We start from the raw sequence: 17,182 nt of genomic DNA on the forward strand, positions 1-17,182 counted from the left end.
ATTTTAAAACCGTTTGTTTACTTGTTTACGTCGATTTCATAGAATAGATCAAAATTATCGAAAAAAAACATGACCGTGTTGTTCACAGCACAAGAACGCCAACATGTTAGTACGCCAAAAAATTATTCAAAACAAAAATGAAAAGAAAAAGAGAAAAAGAAGGGAAAGAAATTGGACCCCAAAGCGGTAAAAGTAGTTCCTCGCAAGCTTTCATAAAAGATAAAACAGGAATATATCATAATTCACGATCTAAGTGCTAAAGTGGACACCTGTGTGTATAGAAGTTGGCCTGTATCTTTCTATACGTACATACACACAATATATGTATATATAAAGTTTATAAACACATAGACAGACGAGACGAGAGCGAGTGAAAAACAGTATTTAAATAGAGTGACATCAAAAACGGAAACAATAACATTCGAGACGAGAGAGAGAGAGAAAGAGAGAGAGAGAGAGAGTAATTAAAATAAAAAAGAGAAACATATTTGCAGATTTTTCTCTCTCACTCTCTGTTCTTATATTTGGCTCGTTGCCATAACAATAGCCAAAGTTGCAGAGAAATTTTCAATACTAGAGAGAGAGAGAGAGAGATGAGAGAAGAAGATAGATCGTCGTCGTCGTCAAGGTTAAGAAAAGCAGCGAGGAAGATGATATTAGCGGCTGCGAAAGCGTGTGGTTCTTTCTCCAGAAATGGATCGTCTCTCGTTGACCCAATCGCCTTTGACCGTTCCTCCTATAATCCCAATTCCAACTCCGCTTCTGTAATCATCTTATTTGGCTTCACTTTCATTCCTTTTTTGGCATTTTCAAGCAATAGAAATGCCTGTAATATCGTTTCTGAATTGTGAGCTCTGTGTGTCAGATCTCTGGTTCTTCTCGCGCCGTGTCCCCCAAGAAGCCAAACGAAGCTTACCACGAAGATGTCGTTTCTGCCACTGAGGATTTCGACTCCCCGATTAGTGCCTCCGCATTGCCTTCTGATAAGGTAATTAAATAATTAAATTATGAATTTAAAATCCCTGTTTTGTTCCTCAAGCTATACATAATTATTGGCTTAAAGCGTGGAAAGTGTGTCCGGAAAATCAGCCATTAACCGAACACAGCACAACAAAACACCAACGAGTCTTTTTCTTTTCAGTTTTATTTGACCGTAAAATCTATAGTTAGTTCTCTAAAGTCTATTCAGGCCACACAAAAAAAAAAAAAAAATTCAACACCTCATGGGCTCTCTGTTTATTTTGTGTACACATAATGTAATGTATTTTTGTAATATTTAAAAGAAGTAATAATAGCAGGTGGGGATTAAATGAAATAATGAAGAAGAGGAATATAATATACAAAAAGAAAAAGAAAAAGAAAACATATTGGGCATGTGAACGCTCCTGACACATGTGCACTATTGAAGATTGGGAATCCAGTCCGTTGTTTTGTCTTCGGGCAGAGCTCACTTTCACAAGTTTATTTTTTTAAAACCATTTTTTGACATCCATAATAATATAAATTCAATTTATTTTTACTAAAGTTCTTGAGAATATTTTTTTCCTTTCAAAATTTAAGATTTTTCTACATTTCGGGAAAGAATATTGAAGAAAATATGATTCATTTTACTTAATTAAAGACTAATTCGTTTCTACTTAATTAATTTCACCACACCCCATCAAACACTCCTCATCACTTTCCCACGGTCAAACCCGTAGCAGTAGTACAATACTACAATGCAATCTAACCCAATCATACACACCAACCGTTTTGCTTTTTCCCCTTCCCAATCAGCACGCTCAAACTCAATTATTTCAAAACTAACCTTCCAAAAAAAATAATAAGAAGAAAAAAAAAATTGTACAAAATAGTTATTTGAAATTTTCAGCAAAGTAGTCAAATTTACGTTTTTCAAATTTTTTTTTAAAGTTAAGATAAAAATTATTGATGATTATTATAAGCAATTTATCACTTTAAAAAAAAATTACTCTTGGGATAAAAAAAAAAAATTGAAATCAGATTGATGCACGTTTTAACTAGTTCACTAAATTAAAACAAACTTTGATTATTTTACAAATTCATAATTTTAAATTGACTATTTAACTAAATCACTCTAATAATAATTCAAAAGCTAAATAATAAGGCCAGTACTGTTAGGTCTCTCATGACAACTATTCCATTAACTATTTAACTTTAATTATTTAAACAGTCAGAGTGTTTCATTTCACATATTGTATATGCTCTTTGCTCTTGTATATTGGCTAATAACGTCCTCCTAAAAAAAAAAATCAGAAGCTGTGCGCGATATGCCTGGAGGAGTTGAAGTACGGGAGCAAGAGGCAGGCGATATTCACTGCGCAATGCTCCCACGCGTTCCACTTCAATTGCATCTCTTCGAACGTGCGGCACGGCAGCCTGAGCTGCCCCATCTGCCGCGCGCGCTGGACCCACCTCCCGCGCGCCGCCTCCTCCTCCGCCTGCTCCGACCCCGCTCTGCGCATCCTCGACGACTCCATCGCCACTTTCCGCGTCCAGCGCCGCCGCTCCCACCGCCTCCGCCTCTCCCTCTCCGACTCCGTCTTGACGGTGTCCCTGGCCGACCGCCGCCCCACCGACCTCGTCCTCCTCGCCACCCCCAACGGGCCCCACCTCCGCCTCCTCAAGCAGTGCATGGCCCTCGTCGCCTTCTCCCTGCGCCCCGTCGACCGCCTCGCCGTCGTCCTCGCCCACTCGCCCCGCCTCTTCCCTCTCCGCCGCATGACGCCCTCCGGCCGCCGCGCCGCCCTCCACGTCGTCGACCGCCTCTTCTACGCCGGCCGCCGCCCCGCCCACCCTCTCCAGGCCCTCCAGAAGGCCGCTTCCATCCTCCGCGAATCCGACTCTTCTTCCGCCGCCGCCGCCGTCCTCCACCTCTCCGACTCGCCCACCGCCGCCGTCCCCTCCGCCGCCGTGGGGGCGGTTCCCGTGCACAGCTTCCACGTCGGGGACTACTCTGACGGGCTCGTGATGCGTGACTTCGGGGAGTTTCTGGCTGCGTTGCTTGGCGGCGGCGGCGGCGGTGGTGGCGGGGCGGTGAGCGATGTTCAGCTGAGGGTGAGGACCCGGGAGGGGTCCCGGGTGGTGAGGATCGGGGAGCTTTGCGCCGGCGAGGAGAGGCGGGTTTTGTTGGACGGTTTCGCTGGCGGCGGCCATGCTTTTGTGGAGTACAGCTACAGAGAAGATCAAGACGGCGGCGGTGGTGGTGGGGGTGATGATGATGAGGGTTTTGTTAGAGGCGAGAGCTTGGTGAGTGTGGGAGATGATAATAAGAGTAGTCGGTCTTCTGAGGGGGTCATCGCCGGAGGGAGGCTGAGCAGTAGCGTGGAGAGTTGGGATTACCATGATCCGTATATGGCCAGACGTTGGGCTAAGCATTTGCATGGATACAGACTTTGATTTTTGGATTTGTTGTACATCTACACTAGGGCAAGGAAATTGCTGTTATATTGAATGGTTTTTATCTGTATATTTTTTTTTCTTTTATTTAAAAACGTGGCTGGTGTGGTGTATGCTGGACCGGCCTTTAGGGAGGGAGGGGATTGGTTTTTAACGAGAAATATTTTCTTTAAACTTAGGAACTTCAATTATTTGTTATATGTTGTATTGTTTAGCAGAAATTACATTGTTGTTTACGTATACTCTTGCGAAGAAATTGAACATTATTTTTTTTTTCTCCAAAACTTGAAAATTGGTCGTACCAAGTATCCATCTCAAAAATCATGTCTTGTTTTCCGTTCCAACCTGAAGAAGTTCTTGAACTTGAGAGAGAGACGAGAATTTAGGCGATGAGTTTGTGTAACTGATTTTGGCTGAGTTCTCATTAACAAGAAACGATTATATACCAAATGGTTACACGGTTGTTAAGTTACAGTGCTAACAGCTTTCCTAACTGACTCTAAGCTATACTAACATACACACAAGTGTAGGCTAACATCTATGTTATTCCAATAGCATCGCTCAAACGGGACTGCGATGAACTTGTGGATGTCGAGTCAGTGAGTTGAAGCTTGTCACAAAAGTAATTATGATGAGTAATGGAAAATGGCTTTGTGAAGATATCTGCAATTTGTTCTTCACTGGAGATATAGCGCACATCAAGTTCCTTGCTCAGCACGCGATCTCAAACATAGTGAATATCAATCTCTATATGTTTGGTTCGCTGGTGATAAACTGGATTGGAGGCAAGCATTGTTGTGCTGACATTATCATACCAGATGATCGGTGATTTTTCAATCGGCACAATAATCTCGCTAAACAGAGACTGGAACCAAGCAACAACAGTTGCAGCTGACGCCAACGCCCGGTATTCGGACTTGGCACTTGAGCGCGAAACTACCTTGTTGTTTCATGGAACTCCAATTTAGGAGATTGTTGCCGAGGAAAAGACAGTGACCACCCGTTGAACGCCGATTGTCCAGGTCACCTGCCCAAGCAGCATCAGTAAAGCATTCGAGATTGAATCGTTGGAGTGGTGTGAAGGATAGGCCAACTGTGATTGTTCCTCGAAGATATCGTAAGAGGCGTTTGCACGCAGACCAATGATCGACAGATGGTTCTTGGAGGAACTGGCTTAGTTTGTTGACTGTGTAGGCTATGTCTGGGCGAGTGCTGGTCACGTACTGCAAAGCCCCTATTGTGCTTCGATAGAGAGTTGGGTTTTCGAAGGGCTCACTATTAGTGGCAAAGAGCTTTTTCTTCTGGCACATGGGAGTTGGGCTTGGCTTGTCATGTATCATGTTTGTCCTGACAAGCAGGTCGAGCGTGTAGCGTCGCTGAGTGAGATAGATGCAGTTATGCGTCCGGTGAGCTTTAAAGCCGAGGAAGTAATTTATATCCCCAAGAGTCTTGAGCGCAAACTTCTTGTGAAGATCAGAAATGACTGCTGAGATTTGCTCCGTATCATCACCGGTGATGAGAATGTCATCGACGTAGATGATGAGTATCAGAATCTTTATTGCTCTGAAATTTACTCTCGAACTAGGCTCGTGGTGCTTGTTTGAGGCCGTAGAGGGCTCGTTTCAGTTTGCAGATGTGGGTTGGCCGGGTTGGATCTTCAAAGCCGTCCGGTTGGTGCATATAAACAGTCTCTTTGAGAATGCCGTTGAGGAACACGTTGTTGATGTTGATCTGTTGTATTTGCCAGCCATAGGTGATAGCTAGAGACAAGATGACTCGAACTGTTGGAGCTTTAACGACGGGACTGAAGGTTTCGAAGTAGTCCATGCCAGCTGTTTGTTGAAAACCCTTGGCACTAAGCGAGCTTTCAGTCTGTCCAGTGAGCCATCAGCTTTCTTCTTGATCCTATAAACCCATTTGTTTGCTACAATGTGCATATTGTCTTCATACGGAACTAAATCCCACCTATCATTGTTGTGAAGAGCTTTGAGTTCTTCATTCATGGCACCTGTCCACCTGGAATCTAACAAGGCTTCTTGCACAGTAAAAGGTTCTCTTAACAGTTCTAATAAGGACAATTCCACATTGAAAACTCTTGGTTTGAAAATGCCTAATTTTGAGCGAGTGATCATGGTGTGAGTTTATGCATTTTGAATTTGTGGTACATTAGGCTGTGAGTTTGAGGTTGGACTCGGGGCTAAAGGGATAGATTGACTATGAGAGTTGGTGGTTGGAGGATTGTCAGAGTTGGTAATGGGAGAACTGTTTGAGAGGGTAGGTGTTTGAGAAGATGATGCTTGTGTGGGTGAAGCCAAATTTGGCACAGGTGTGTCAGGTGGGTAAAAGACAGAGAAATGAATGGGGTCAGAGGTTTTTACTGAGTTTGATTTTTCTGGGAACAAGGTCGGATATGGGAACTTTGATTCGTTGTGGACAATATAAATCCTGCCAGATGGACTGAGGCATCGATAGCCTTTGTGATTAGGGCTCAGTCCAATGAAAAGACATGTGGTTGTTCTGAAGTGGAATTTTTGTGTATTGTAAGGTCTGAGATAAGGAAAACAGGCACACCCAAAAGTTCTCAGTAAAGTGTAATCTGGTTTCTTTTTGAAAAGTAGCTCAAAAGGTGTTTTGTGGTCAAGAACAGGTGTTGGAAGACGGTTTATTGTATAAGTGGCTGTGACAAAGGCTTCCCACCAAAAACTGAGAGGTAAGTGTGCATGGGCTAGGAGGGAGAGACCAGATTCCACAATGTGTAAGTGATTTCTTTCAGCTTTCCCATTCTGTTGCTGAATATGGGGACATGGGTGTCTAAATTCAATACCTAGAGAATTTAGAAGAGGGAAAAAAAGGTCTATACTCACCACCTCAATCAGTTTGTAAGCATTTATTTTTACCCCAAATTTTGTTTCAACTAAGGCTTGGAAATTTTTGAAAATTGAGAAAGTTTCAGACTTTGTTTTGAGGGGATAAATCCAAACATATCTGCTGTAATCGTCAATGAAATGTATATAGTATTTGAAACCATCACGAGGTAATTGAGGAGATGGCCCCCAAATATCTGAATGTACAAGATCAAAAGTAGTCTGAGATTTAGAAGTAGAGTTAGGAAAAGAAAGCTGATGTAGTTTGCCAATTTGACATGCATCACAATACTGTAAATTTTTTATTGACTGAACAGGTTTAGGCAGTGTGCTTAACACTTGGGCTAACACATGAGAAGAGGGATGGCCTAACCTAGCATGCCACACATTAGAGTTACAAGTATTTGATGTACTAGCAGACAAACAATGAGACACAGAAGAATCAGAAGGTAAATGAGATGCAACATTTGACAAAAAGGCAGATGATTTTGATTTTAAAAAGCATCCAGGATCATGGGAACTTGCTGAAGGTGGTGCAATGGCAAGCTCGTAAAGTCCATTTTTCAGCAAGCCTTCAAGAAGCACAGTGCGTGTCTCCTTATCCTTGACAAAACAGCAAGTGTCATGAAACTCAACAATGACTCGATTAACTTTTGTGAATTGAGCAATACTAAGCAGGTTTTTGGTAATGTGTGGGACGTGGAGAATGTTTTTGAGTTGTAAAGCTCTGTTAGGCATTTCAGTTTTAACAATGGAATTGCCAATACTAGATATATTAAGTTTAGAGCCATTACCTACAACAAGCTTGCCTTTTCCTTTGTAGTCATTCTTGATCTACAGGTTGTTGAGGTTGGCGGTGACATGGTTGGTTGCTCTGATGTCCACATACCACGCCGCGTCTGCGCTTGCTTCCGCATCAGTTGTGAGGTAAGCCTGTGATTGCTGTGAGTCACCATTGTTGTTGGTGTTGGTGCTGTTTGTATTGGTGTTGTTTGCTTCTGCTCCGGTGAAGCTGACATCAAATCGCCGGTAACATTTGATGGCAATATGACCGAGGCGCCCACAGAGCTGGCACAGAGGCCTGTTTCCAGAGTTTCCGCGTCCATTTGAGTGGCCACGACCTCTTCCTCTGCTCCGGTTGCCGAAATTCTGACCACGTCCTCGATAAGCCACATTTGCAGAGAGTGAATTGTTGATGTCTCCTCCAAGAGATGTGTTGAGTTGTTCAATTCGCATTTCTTGCGATTGAAACATGAACTGAACATCTTGAAGCGTCAAATCGTCATGGCGTGAAGTCAAATTGACCACAACAAATTCGTATTCTTGACCTAATCCGCAAAGAATGTAGAGAATAAGCTCGTCATCTCCAAACGGTTGGCCAGCTGAGTGAAGAGAGTCAGCAAGACCTCGCATCTTCATGATGTATTCATCAATTGACATCGAACCTTTCTTGAGCGATTGCAATTGGAATCGAATTTGAAGAACACGTGCCTTAGAAGTGGTGGCGAAGAGACGATCGATTGTGAACCAAATCTTCGATGCATGAACGTAGTGAGTGAAATGTCCAAGCATAGATTCGGAAATTGAAGAGTAGAGCCAACGTACAACAAACTGATCAAATCGAAGCAATCGCAAGAACTCAGGATTGAGAGTCCTGACTGAAATTCCGTCAGATCCAGGGCGATCCACGAATTGAGGTGGTTGCACGATTGTTCCGAGAAGAATGTCGTCGAGGCTGTGAGCTCTCACTGCCGGCAAAACTTGCGACCGCCATAGATTGAAATTCCCTCGCTCAAGATGAAGGGACAAAGGATTGAGATGCGCTGGAAGGACTTGCGACTCTTGAAGCTCTGTCATCAGATTCTCCGTCGCTGAGCTCGCCGAGCTTGATGAAAAAGCCATGAAGATCAGCGTAGAAGAGGATCGAAAAAAAATCTTGACCTAGATTGGCTCTGATACCATGAAGAAGTTCTTGAACTTGAGAGAGAGACGAGAATTTAGGCGATGAGTTTGTGTAACTGATTTTGGCTGAGTTCTCATTAACAAGAAACGATTATATACCAAATGGTTACACGGTTGTTAAGTTACAATGCTAACAGTTTTCCTAACCGACTCTAAGCTATACTAACATACACACAAGTGTAGGCTAACATCTATGTTATTCCAATACAACCTAAAAAAATAATATTGGTGTTAGTCTGAGCAAAATAGCTCGAACCATTAAAATGAGAAGCGATTAGCTCATAAGTTAAGAACAAAACTTTTCAAGAAGAAAATAACAAGTCAAAGACGAGTTAAACTAAACAAAACCTGGACATGTTATATTTCAAATAAGAGCTCGATAACACATCCTTGGTAGTTACCTAATAAAAAGCTAACCTATAAATTGTTATATATACAAATAATCACTAACTTACGTGAAACATGAAGGAGTTACAAATAACATCCAAGTATGTGTTTGATTACCCCATAATCTTTAATCTCATCTCTATAAAGATATATAGAAATAACAAAGAAAAATAATACTACAATTGCGCCAGAAGTCTCACATTTCATACAACACTTTCGTTTTTACTCTTCTACTAAATTCGTCAATATTTAGAGATAATATTACCTAAATATTCAGTGTGCTCACCTTTTATTCATCGCGTAAATATGTCTGTAAAAATTTTGTTTGTCAACAACTTAATGCAAAAATAAAGGTAATACTTTTTAGATTAATGACGAGTACTATAGAAGGAGACCGTCTCTCTATGAGCATTCAAGGAGAGCAATCAAATATTACCTCTCCAGCAAGAAGAAGTGTCGAAAATCAAAAAGATCCATGAAAGACATATCAGAAAGGCAACGAAGAAAACTTCATGGGACATAAAAGCTAGAGGTGAAGACCCATCGTTCATAGAAAACTTGTCATCTCCGATGATGATCATCAACCATGCATGCTCCACGAGAAAATCAAACTAATGAGGTCAAGCAAAAAAAAATCAAGATGATACCTAACAAATTTGGATGCCTAAGTGGCCCCAAAATAAAACAAGCCAATGTCATGACTCATGGGGAAGAGTCAACGCTGAGCAAAGGTACCAAGAAAATAATAGCACAGTTGGTTGCCTGGACCCTGGACAACAATAAAATATGCATAGCTTATGAGAAAGAGGAAAGCCTGACCAAAAATGCCGAGCAAATGTTCCAGGCACTTAAATTAGCTAAGTGGCCTAAATAAATAAATAAGAATGAAAAATGGTTCGAATTGTGTCCGGTAATGATATGTCAAACAAAAGTTCCAGGCACATTTAGAAGAATAAAAGTAAATAAATAAAAAGTTCCCAGCGAGTATGAACCACCATGAGGTAACTTACCGACGAAGGAAGTCATTGAGAGGAACCCCTTCCGGGGGGCTCGAGCCATCAGTGAGATACCAAGAAGAAAATTCAAGCTACGAGAAATATCAAGCTAGCGCATATAAAATTAAATCTAATGTCATTTATTTGATATAGTTTAGATAGTGTTCCCAATTAAGTCGGACCGTGCATGGACTAATCGGTTCGGCCCTAATTTTTTAGAAGTTTTGGGCCGGCCCAACTCTTTTCAGAAAATGGTCAAGGCGAAGCGGGCTTGTTGAAGGGCCTTGAGTGGGCATAGAGTATAGACCCTCGAGCCCGGCCTGGCCCCGGCTGCAATTAGGTTCGGTTCGGGTCCAACCATTTTTAAATAAAATAGATGTATTATTTTCTATTAAATTTATGTTTTTATGTTTAAAAAGTCATTTTGACACATAAACTCAAATTTATTAAGAATGATATAAATGTTTTTTACTACAAATTTTTATTTTTGGACTAAAAGTGTATATTTTGAATTTTAAAAAATATTTATTTATTATATTTTTATAAATATAGTTTGGGCATTGTTAAGATCCAATTTAAGCCTTTTTCAAGCTCAGGCTTAGGCCTAGTCATCGGCCCCGAAAATCAAGGGCTTGATCCTGCGTTGGACTTAACGTTCTATTATTTAGGTCCGACCCTCCAATAAAAGAGTTTGGATCGGACCCGGGCTCGAATTTCTTTTGGGCTTGAAAAAAAGGACCGACCTGACCCTTATGATATTTTTAGTCGCGTCACATCGCCATTGAAAAGTCAACGTGTTGCATTGACTTTTCTTCTTCGTCTTATAATCTTATAACGGATATAACTCACTCAATCCAAAAGCTTTTGTCACTCCTTTGAACATGAAAATACGCTAAAAACTAAAAAATAACATAAATAAAAACCTCAATAACAAGTCTCGATTCACTATTTTGTCGCATGATTTTTTAGGAATCAAGAATAGATAGTATGTAGTGCTCTATGTTAGAGTTTATTTCAAGCAGAGGTTGTTTTATTCTTCCTTGTAGGTATTCATTTTAGGTAGTTTGAGCACGCTCATCGATCAAAAAATAAAGTGAATAGTCAAATGGCTAAATATGATATGACGCTTGCGTCTTGTTTTAGTTGAATTTATTTTCTTGATTTTAGATTATTTATAAGAAAAAAATAAATTTAGAAAAATAAAAATGAGCTATATGCCTAATTTCATGTGTGCTTTATTTAGAGTCCCTTGTTTGTGTTTGTGTGTCAATGTTTCTAATTCATAGGAACCAAAATTTTAAGAAAGGCATTTCTCTTATGTGATTAAAGATTGAGAATGATATGTGAAATACGTGAGAGTATTTGGCCATAAACTAGTGGTTGTAGCGATCAAGGATTAACTTATAGCTTATCGTTACCTACGATTTCAATTTTTTTAGGTTTACCGCTTATCTTTCGTGTTAAGTGTCCAATTTATAAGTTATCATTTCCGAACAGTAAACCGATATCGCGGAGGTAAACCGCAAAAGTAAGAGTTTATAGCGACCTATTTCATAAACAATTTTGGAAAGAAAAAAAATGGAGTTACACACACACGTATTATAAAATGTTCAATTCACACCTAAAAACAAAATGGAGTTCACAACCTCACATACATAATCGAGTTCACATCACAAACATGCAAAATAGAGTTCACAACAAGTCATACTAAATAGAGTTTACCGTATTAAATAGAGTTCACACTCCACGTCATATCCAAACAAAATGTCTATATCCAAATCACATACAAATCACTACTCGAATCTAGAGTCTCGTGGTAGTTGAATTGTATAAGGTTGGTTGTTCTGCATGACGCAATTCTCATAATTTGTCGTTATGAAAGTCTACACATAAGGATCGTAGTTATACTGGTGTATTGATATATGAACTTAAATTCTTCACGATAAAAAAACATAAAAAAACTCCAACTTTGGCCGAGAACTAAACCATTTACCATAACTAGGATATGAAACTTCCAAACTCTCGTGAGTAAGTGTAAACGGACCAAAAATCTTGAACAACTGATTAACATCATTGTTACAAGATACGATCATTAAATTGAACATACTTCTTTGCTGATTGACTCCATATCCCACATAAAATAACTAGATGCAAATGGTTATAGTATTGGTGTAAGAAAATTCTGTCAAATATTCTATATTGGGCAACATATATTAATTCAATTATATTTTGCTATTTGAATTAATGGGTTGACATTCTGTGGTCTAATTTTGGATGCCCATTGATTTCTAATTAAATATGGAATTAATTGAGTAGATACTAATATTGCCTAATAAGGGGATTATGAGAACCCTATTAAGCACTATATAAAGGTCTATTGGTTATGGTCCCCAATACACCAAATCATAACACAGTTTCTCTTCTCCCCATCTGGAAGAGTGACGACGGTCCCATAGAGGAGCTAAGGCGATTTGGTTGAGGAAGACCACCTACCACCCGGCTCGTGTTCGTCCTACCACCGATCATCAAAAAATTTTCCGCATCAAGTGGTGATCGACCAAGATGGATCCAGGTATTCTTTTAATCCTTAATAATCTGATAACATGTTGATTCTGGGAATACTATTAGTATATAAGTTTTCCTTCAAGTGGTATCAGAGCAAACATCGTTTGTTAGATTATTAGGATTGTTTTCTTCAATATGTCTGTGTTTTAGAATTGCTTCTATTAGGTCTCAGATTGAAAGATTAAAATTCTTTTGTATACCTTTTTTAATCATTCTGAAATTATGGATAAAGATTGCAATTCTTGCACATGCGTTTTGTTTTATCCATCATTTTTATTGCATATATATTAAGTTTTTTTTATTGACGATTGTTGATAAAAAATACCTGGTTGATAAACAATATCTTGCACCTCGTTGAATCTGTTCATATGTTCATATGCTCTGGAGAAGTTTTTTTTTCTTTTCTTGTTTGTTTTTCCTTCGCTACCATTAAAAGCATTAATTGACCTTTACTGGTTTTGCTATCTATGGAATAATATAAATACATGAATATGTCAAAACTTTTTTTTTTTTTTTTTTTGCTGCTATGGTATCTCACAAAATCAAGAGTTGTTTCTTTGGTTTATTTTTTTTATTTTGCTTTTATTGCTGCTGTTATTAGCATAGCAATATTATATGCTTTGATATATCAGGATCTTTACATATCCTTGGTCCCTTTCTCTTTGTAATTACCGTGGATCCAGACTAATAAAGAGCATTTACTTAGTTTTCAAGAATCTTTTTTGCTCTTGCCGTATACAAGTATTGCAGACTTTAGAAAAAAAATTTTGGACTTTTGGTTGCTACGGTTATCTATAAAGAGTCATTAGTATGCTGTGAAGAATCCTTTTTTTGCTTTAATTGGCTTTTCTATTAATAGAAATAAAATAAATGTTCAAATATTAAGGAACGTTATTTTTTTTTCTATGTCCAAAATCTGAAATAGACATATAACGCATACGACTTTTCAGTTTGTATATCAGGAAAGCGTATTTATTTATTAGTCTGTTTTTTTTATATAACTAAATGCTAAGTATACATCTTTAGTTATATGATTTTTAAAATCAAATTGAACCATCAATTTAAGTTTATCTGGTATATTTTAATTGAGTTGATTCAAACAATATGTTGCCAAAGTAGCCTCTGTTGTGGAAAATTAATTTAATTAAAATTATACGTATAGATTTTTGTGCGAAATTATTCATGCGAATTATGCTCGGCTCAAAGGAAGACATATTTTGGCCGAATAACAACGCGCTTGCAATGATAAATACGTGATAATTATAAAGTATCATTCATGTGAACTATGATTAGTCCAAAGACATTTTATAGTTTGACAGAACTTATTATCAGTATTTGATCAATGCATTGAGTGTACCAATTACAATTAATTTCTCTGTCCAAAGACTAGGAATTAATATTGTGCTAGGTAGCTTGAGATGGTTTATTGATTTAATTAAGTACTAATGTGAGCACATATTTTTTTTTTTTTTTGTTCGTTGATCTAGTTTCATCTATCGCCTCCATCCCTACTCAAATCAACGACAACCAAATGCTAAGTAGGACAAAGAAAAAGATCACCCTCGACTCCATGAATATGGATGTCACCATTAGGGACAAAAATTCCACTGCCAATCTAGAAAAATCTCACAAGACTCTAACTTTAGTTTGTTCTGAAATTAATTTGGCTTTCGTACCTAAGGATACTTGGTGGGTAGATTCTGGTGCTACTACTCACGTAAGCGTATCCATGCAGGGTTGCCTGTGGAGCCGACCGCCAAGTGATGATGAAAGATTCATCTTTGTGGGCGATGGCAATAAAATTGCTGTGGAGGCTATAGGAACATTTAGATTGCTTTTAAAGACTGGTTTTAATTTGGATTTATTTGAGACTTTTGTTGTACCGTCTTTTAGACGGAATTTGGTTTCTGTTTCTATGTTGGACAAATCTGGTTTCTCTTGTTCATTTGGAAATAATAAAATTAGTCTCCATCAAAATTCAAATTTCTTAGGTTCCGGTTCTTTAATTGATAATTTATACCTGCTTGATACTGTTAGTTCTAATAATGAAATATTAAGTACAAGCTCGCATGGTACGAAACGAAAATTAAATGAGAATTCTGCCACTTTATGGCACAAGCGTTTATGTCATATCTCTAAACAGAGAATTCAGAGGCTTGTATCAGATGGAATTCTTGAACCCCTAGATTTGACAGACTTCCAAGTCTGCATTGAGTGCATCAAGGGGAAACAAACTAATTCTAGAAAATTGGGTGCCAATAGAGCTACGGATGTTCTTGAACTAATACATACTGATATATGTGGTCCATTCCCTACAGCTGCTTGGAATGGACAACGGTATTTTATTACGTTCATAGACGATTATTCTCGATATGGTTACCTATATTTGATACACGAAAAGTCACAATCATTGGATGTTTTCAAGTCTTACAAGGCTGAAGTCGAACTTCAACTTGGAAAGAAAATTAAGGCTGTCAAATCCGATCGTGGTGGTGAATACTATGGCAGGTATGACGGATCTGGTGAACAACGTCCAGGACCCTTCGCCCTTTTCCTCGATGAATGTGGAATTGTTCCGCAATACACAATGCCAGGGAAACCTAGCATGAATGGTGTTGCCGAGCGACGAAACCGAACTCTTAAGGACATGGTAAGGAGTATGATTAGTCATTCTTCTTTACCAGAGACTCTTTGGGGAGAAGCGTTGAAGACAGCGATTTATGTCCTGAATCGAGTACCAAGTAAAGCAGTTACCAAAACCCCTTATGAGCTTTGGACTAACAAAAGACCAAGCATCAGGCACTTACACATTTGGGGTTGTCCAGCTGAAGCTAGGCCTTATAGGCCACATGAAGCAAAGTTGGACTCAAGAACGGTTAGCTGTTATTTTGTTGGTTATGCCGAACGTTCACGTGGTTTCAAGTTTTACAATCCCACATCCAGATCTTTTTTCGAAACGGGAAATGCCAGATTCCTTGAGGATATTGAGTTTGGGGGAGAAGAAAATACTAGGAGCGTTGTCTTTGAAGAAGAATCTTCAACTATCGATATTCAAGATATTATACCTCTTACCGTTCAAAACATAGTTGAAGATATCACTCCCAACGTTGTCCCTAACCAAGACAACATTGAGATTCTTCCTCAAGACCCGCCCATAGAACAAACTCAACAACCTCAAGAAGTGCCATTAAGGAGATCCACTAGAGAGAGAAGAAGTGCGATTTCTGATGATTATATCGTTTTTCTTCAAGAACATGAGGATGGCATTGGTTTGACAGAAGATGATCCAATCAACTTCCATCAAGCCATGCGTTCTTCTAAATCTCAACAGTGGATCGATGCCATGAAAGATGAGATGAAATCCATGGAAGACAATGACGTTTGGGACCTTATTGACTTACCTGAAGGTGCGAAACCAATTGGTTGTAAATGGATATTTAAAACCAAGTTGGATTCAAAGGGTAATGTTGAAAGGTATAAGGCTCGTCTAGTCGCCAAAGGCTTCACTCAAAAGGAAGGCATAGACTATAAAGAGACTTTCTCTCCGGTTTCATCGAAAGACTCTTTTAGGACTATTATGGCACTAGTAGCTCATTTTGATTTAGAGCTACATCAGATGGATGTAAAGACTGCGTTTCTCAATGGAGACATTGAAGAGACAATTTATATGACTCAGCCAGAAAACTTTGTGTCAGGAAATCCAAAGTCTATGATTTGCAAGTTAAAAAAATCCATCTACGGACTTAAACAGGCATCCCGGCAATGGTATCTCAAGTTTCATCAGGTTATTACTTCATACGGTTTCGAGGCAAATATTGTTGATGATTGTGTATACCAAAAGTTCAGTGGGAGTAAATACATCTTCCTGGTTTTATATGTCGATGACATTCTGCTCGCTAGTAGTGACATTGGTTTGCTACATGAAACCAAGAAATTTCTGACGAAGAATTTCGAAATGAAAGATCTTGGCGAAGCTTCTTTTGTATTAGGAATCAAGATACTAAGAGATCGTTCTCAAGGTGTTCTTGGATTATCACAAAAGAGCTATATTGACAAAGTGCTTAGCAGATTCGGCATGAAAGATTGTAAGTCAGGAGATACGCCCATATCTAAAGGAGACAAATTCAGTCTCAAACAATGTCCCAGTAATGATCTTGAAAGAAATGAGATGCAAAAGATTCCTTATGCCTCAATTGTTGGGAGTCTTATGTACGCTCAAGTTTGCACTCGTCCCGACATTGCATTCATCGTGGGTGTCCTTGGTAGATATTTGAGTGATCCAGGTTTGCAACATTGGAAGGCAGCAAAACGTGTGATGCGTTATCTAAGACGAACAAAAGACTATATGCTCACTTATCGGAAATCAGAGAGTTTGGAGGTCGTAGGTTTCTCTGATTCTGATTTTGCTGGATGTCAAGACAGCAAGCGCTCCACATCAGGCTATGTTTTTATGTTGGCAAGAGGAGCTATTTCGTGGAAGTCTGCTAAACAGAGACTTGTAGCTTCTTCAACCATGACAGCGGAGTTCATAGCTTGTTTTGAGGCATCCAACCACGGAATTTGGCTGCGGAATTTTGTCACTAGATTGCGAGTTGTAGATGGCATTGACAGGCCATTGAAGATTTATTGTGACAACAAATCTGCGGTTCTTTACTCCAATAACAACAGTAGCTCGACGAAGTCAAAGTTCATCGACATCAAGTTTCTAGTTGTGAAGGAGAGAGTTCAGGATGGACAAATTTCTATAGAACACATAGGAACCGATTTTATGCTGGCAGACCCATTGACTAAAGGTTTAACGCCTAAGGTGTTTCATGAGCACACTGCTCATATGGGCGTTATTCTAGATAATACCTTGGTTTAGTGGGAGTATTGTTTTGTGTACTATGTGTTCTGTATTCATGTTTTGATTGATGATTTCTGCAGAATAAAGTTGATTTTTTTTTTCATCATTGTCCTGAATTCTAAAACTTGCGATATTATATTGCATAA

At 39.1% G+C, this 17,182-nt stretch overlaps 1 protein-coding gene across 1 annotated transcript; it reads left to right on the forward strand.

The window, feature by feature from the left end:
- The first annotated feature begins 363 nt into the window (after positions 1–363).
- LOC149385530 (E3 ubiquitin-protein ligase WAVH1-like) lies at positions 364–3,713 on the forward strand. The gene is made up of 3 exons (XM_089627232.1): positions 364–764; positions 866–988; positions 2,275–3,713. The coding sequence occupies exons 1-3, from the start codon at positions 594–596 to the stop codon at positions 3,415–3,417; spliced, it is 1,437 nt and encodes a 478-aa protein (XP_089483358.1). The 5' UTR covers positions 364–593; the 3' UTR covers positions 3,418–3,713.
- Positions 3,714–17,182: the final 13,469 nt, after the last annotated feature.

Source organism: Urtica dioica, chromosome 9 (assembly GCF_054948205.1).
Source record: "Urtica dioica subsp. dioica isolate 48M chromosome 9, U.dioica_male_clone48M_v1_H2, whole genome shotgun sequence".
In the NCBI taxonomy this organism is placed as follows: Eukaryota; Viridiplantae; Streptophyta; class Magnoliopsida; order Rosales; family Urticaceae; genus Urtica; species Urtica dioica.

Bases quoted from the DNA above. Each gene is read 5' to 3' on its own strand.
- LOC149385530 (XM_089627232.1), top strand. From the start codon at position 594: ATGAGAGAAGAAGATAGATCGTCGTCGTCGTCAAGGTTAAGAAAAGCA. The intron at 765-865 runs GTAATCATCTTA...TCTGTGTGTCAG, and splicing joins CCAATTCCAACTCCGCTTCT to ATCTCTGGTTCTTCTCGCGC. The intron at 989-2,274 runs GTAATTAAATAA...AAAAAAAATCAG, and splicing joins CCGCATTGCCTTCTGATAAG to AAGCTGTGCGCGATATGCCT.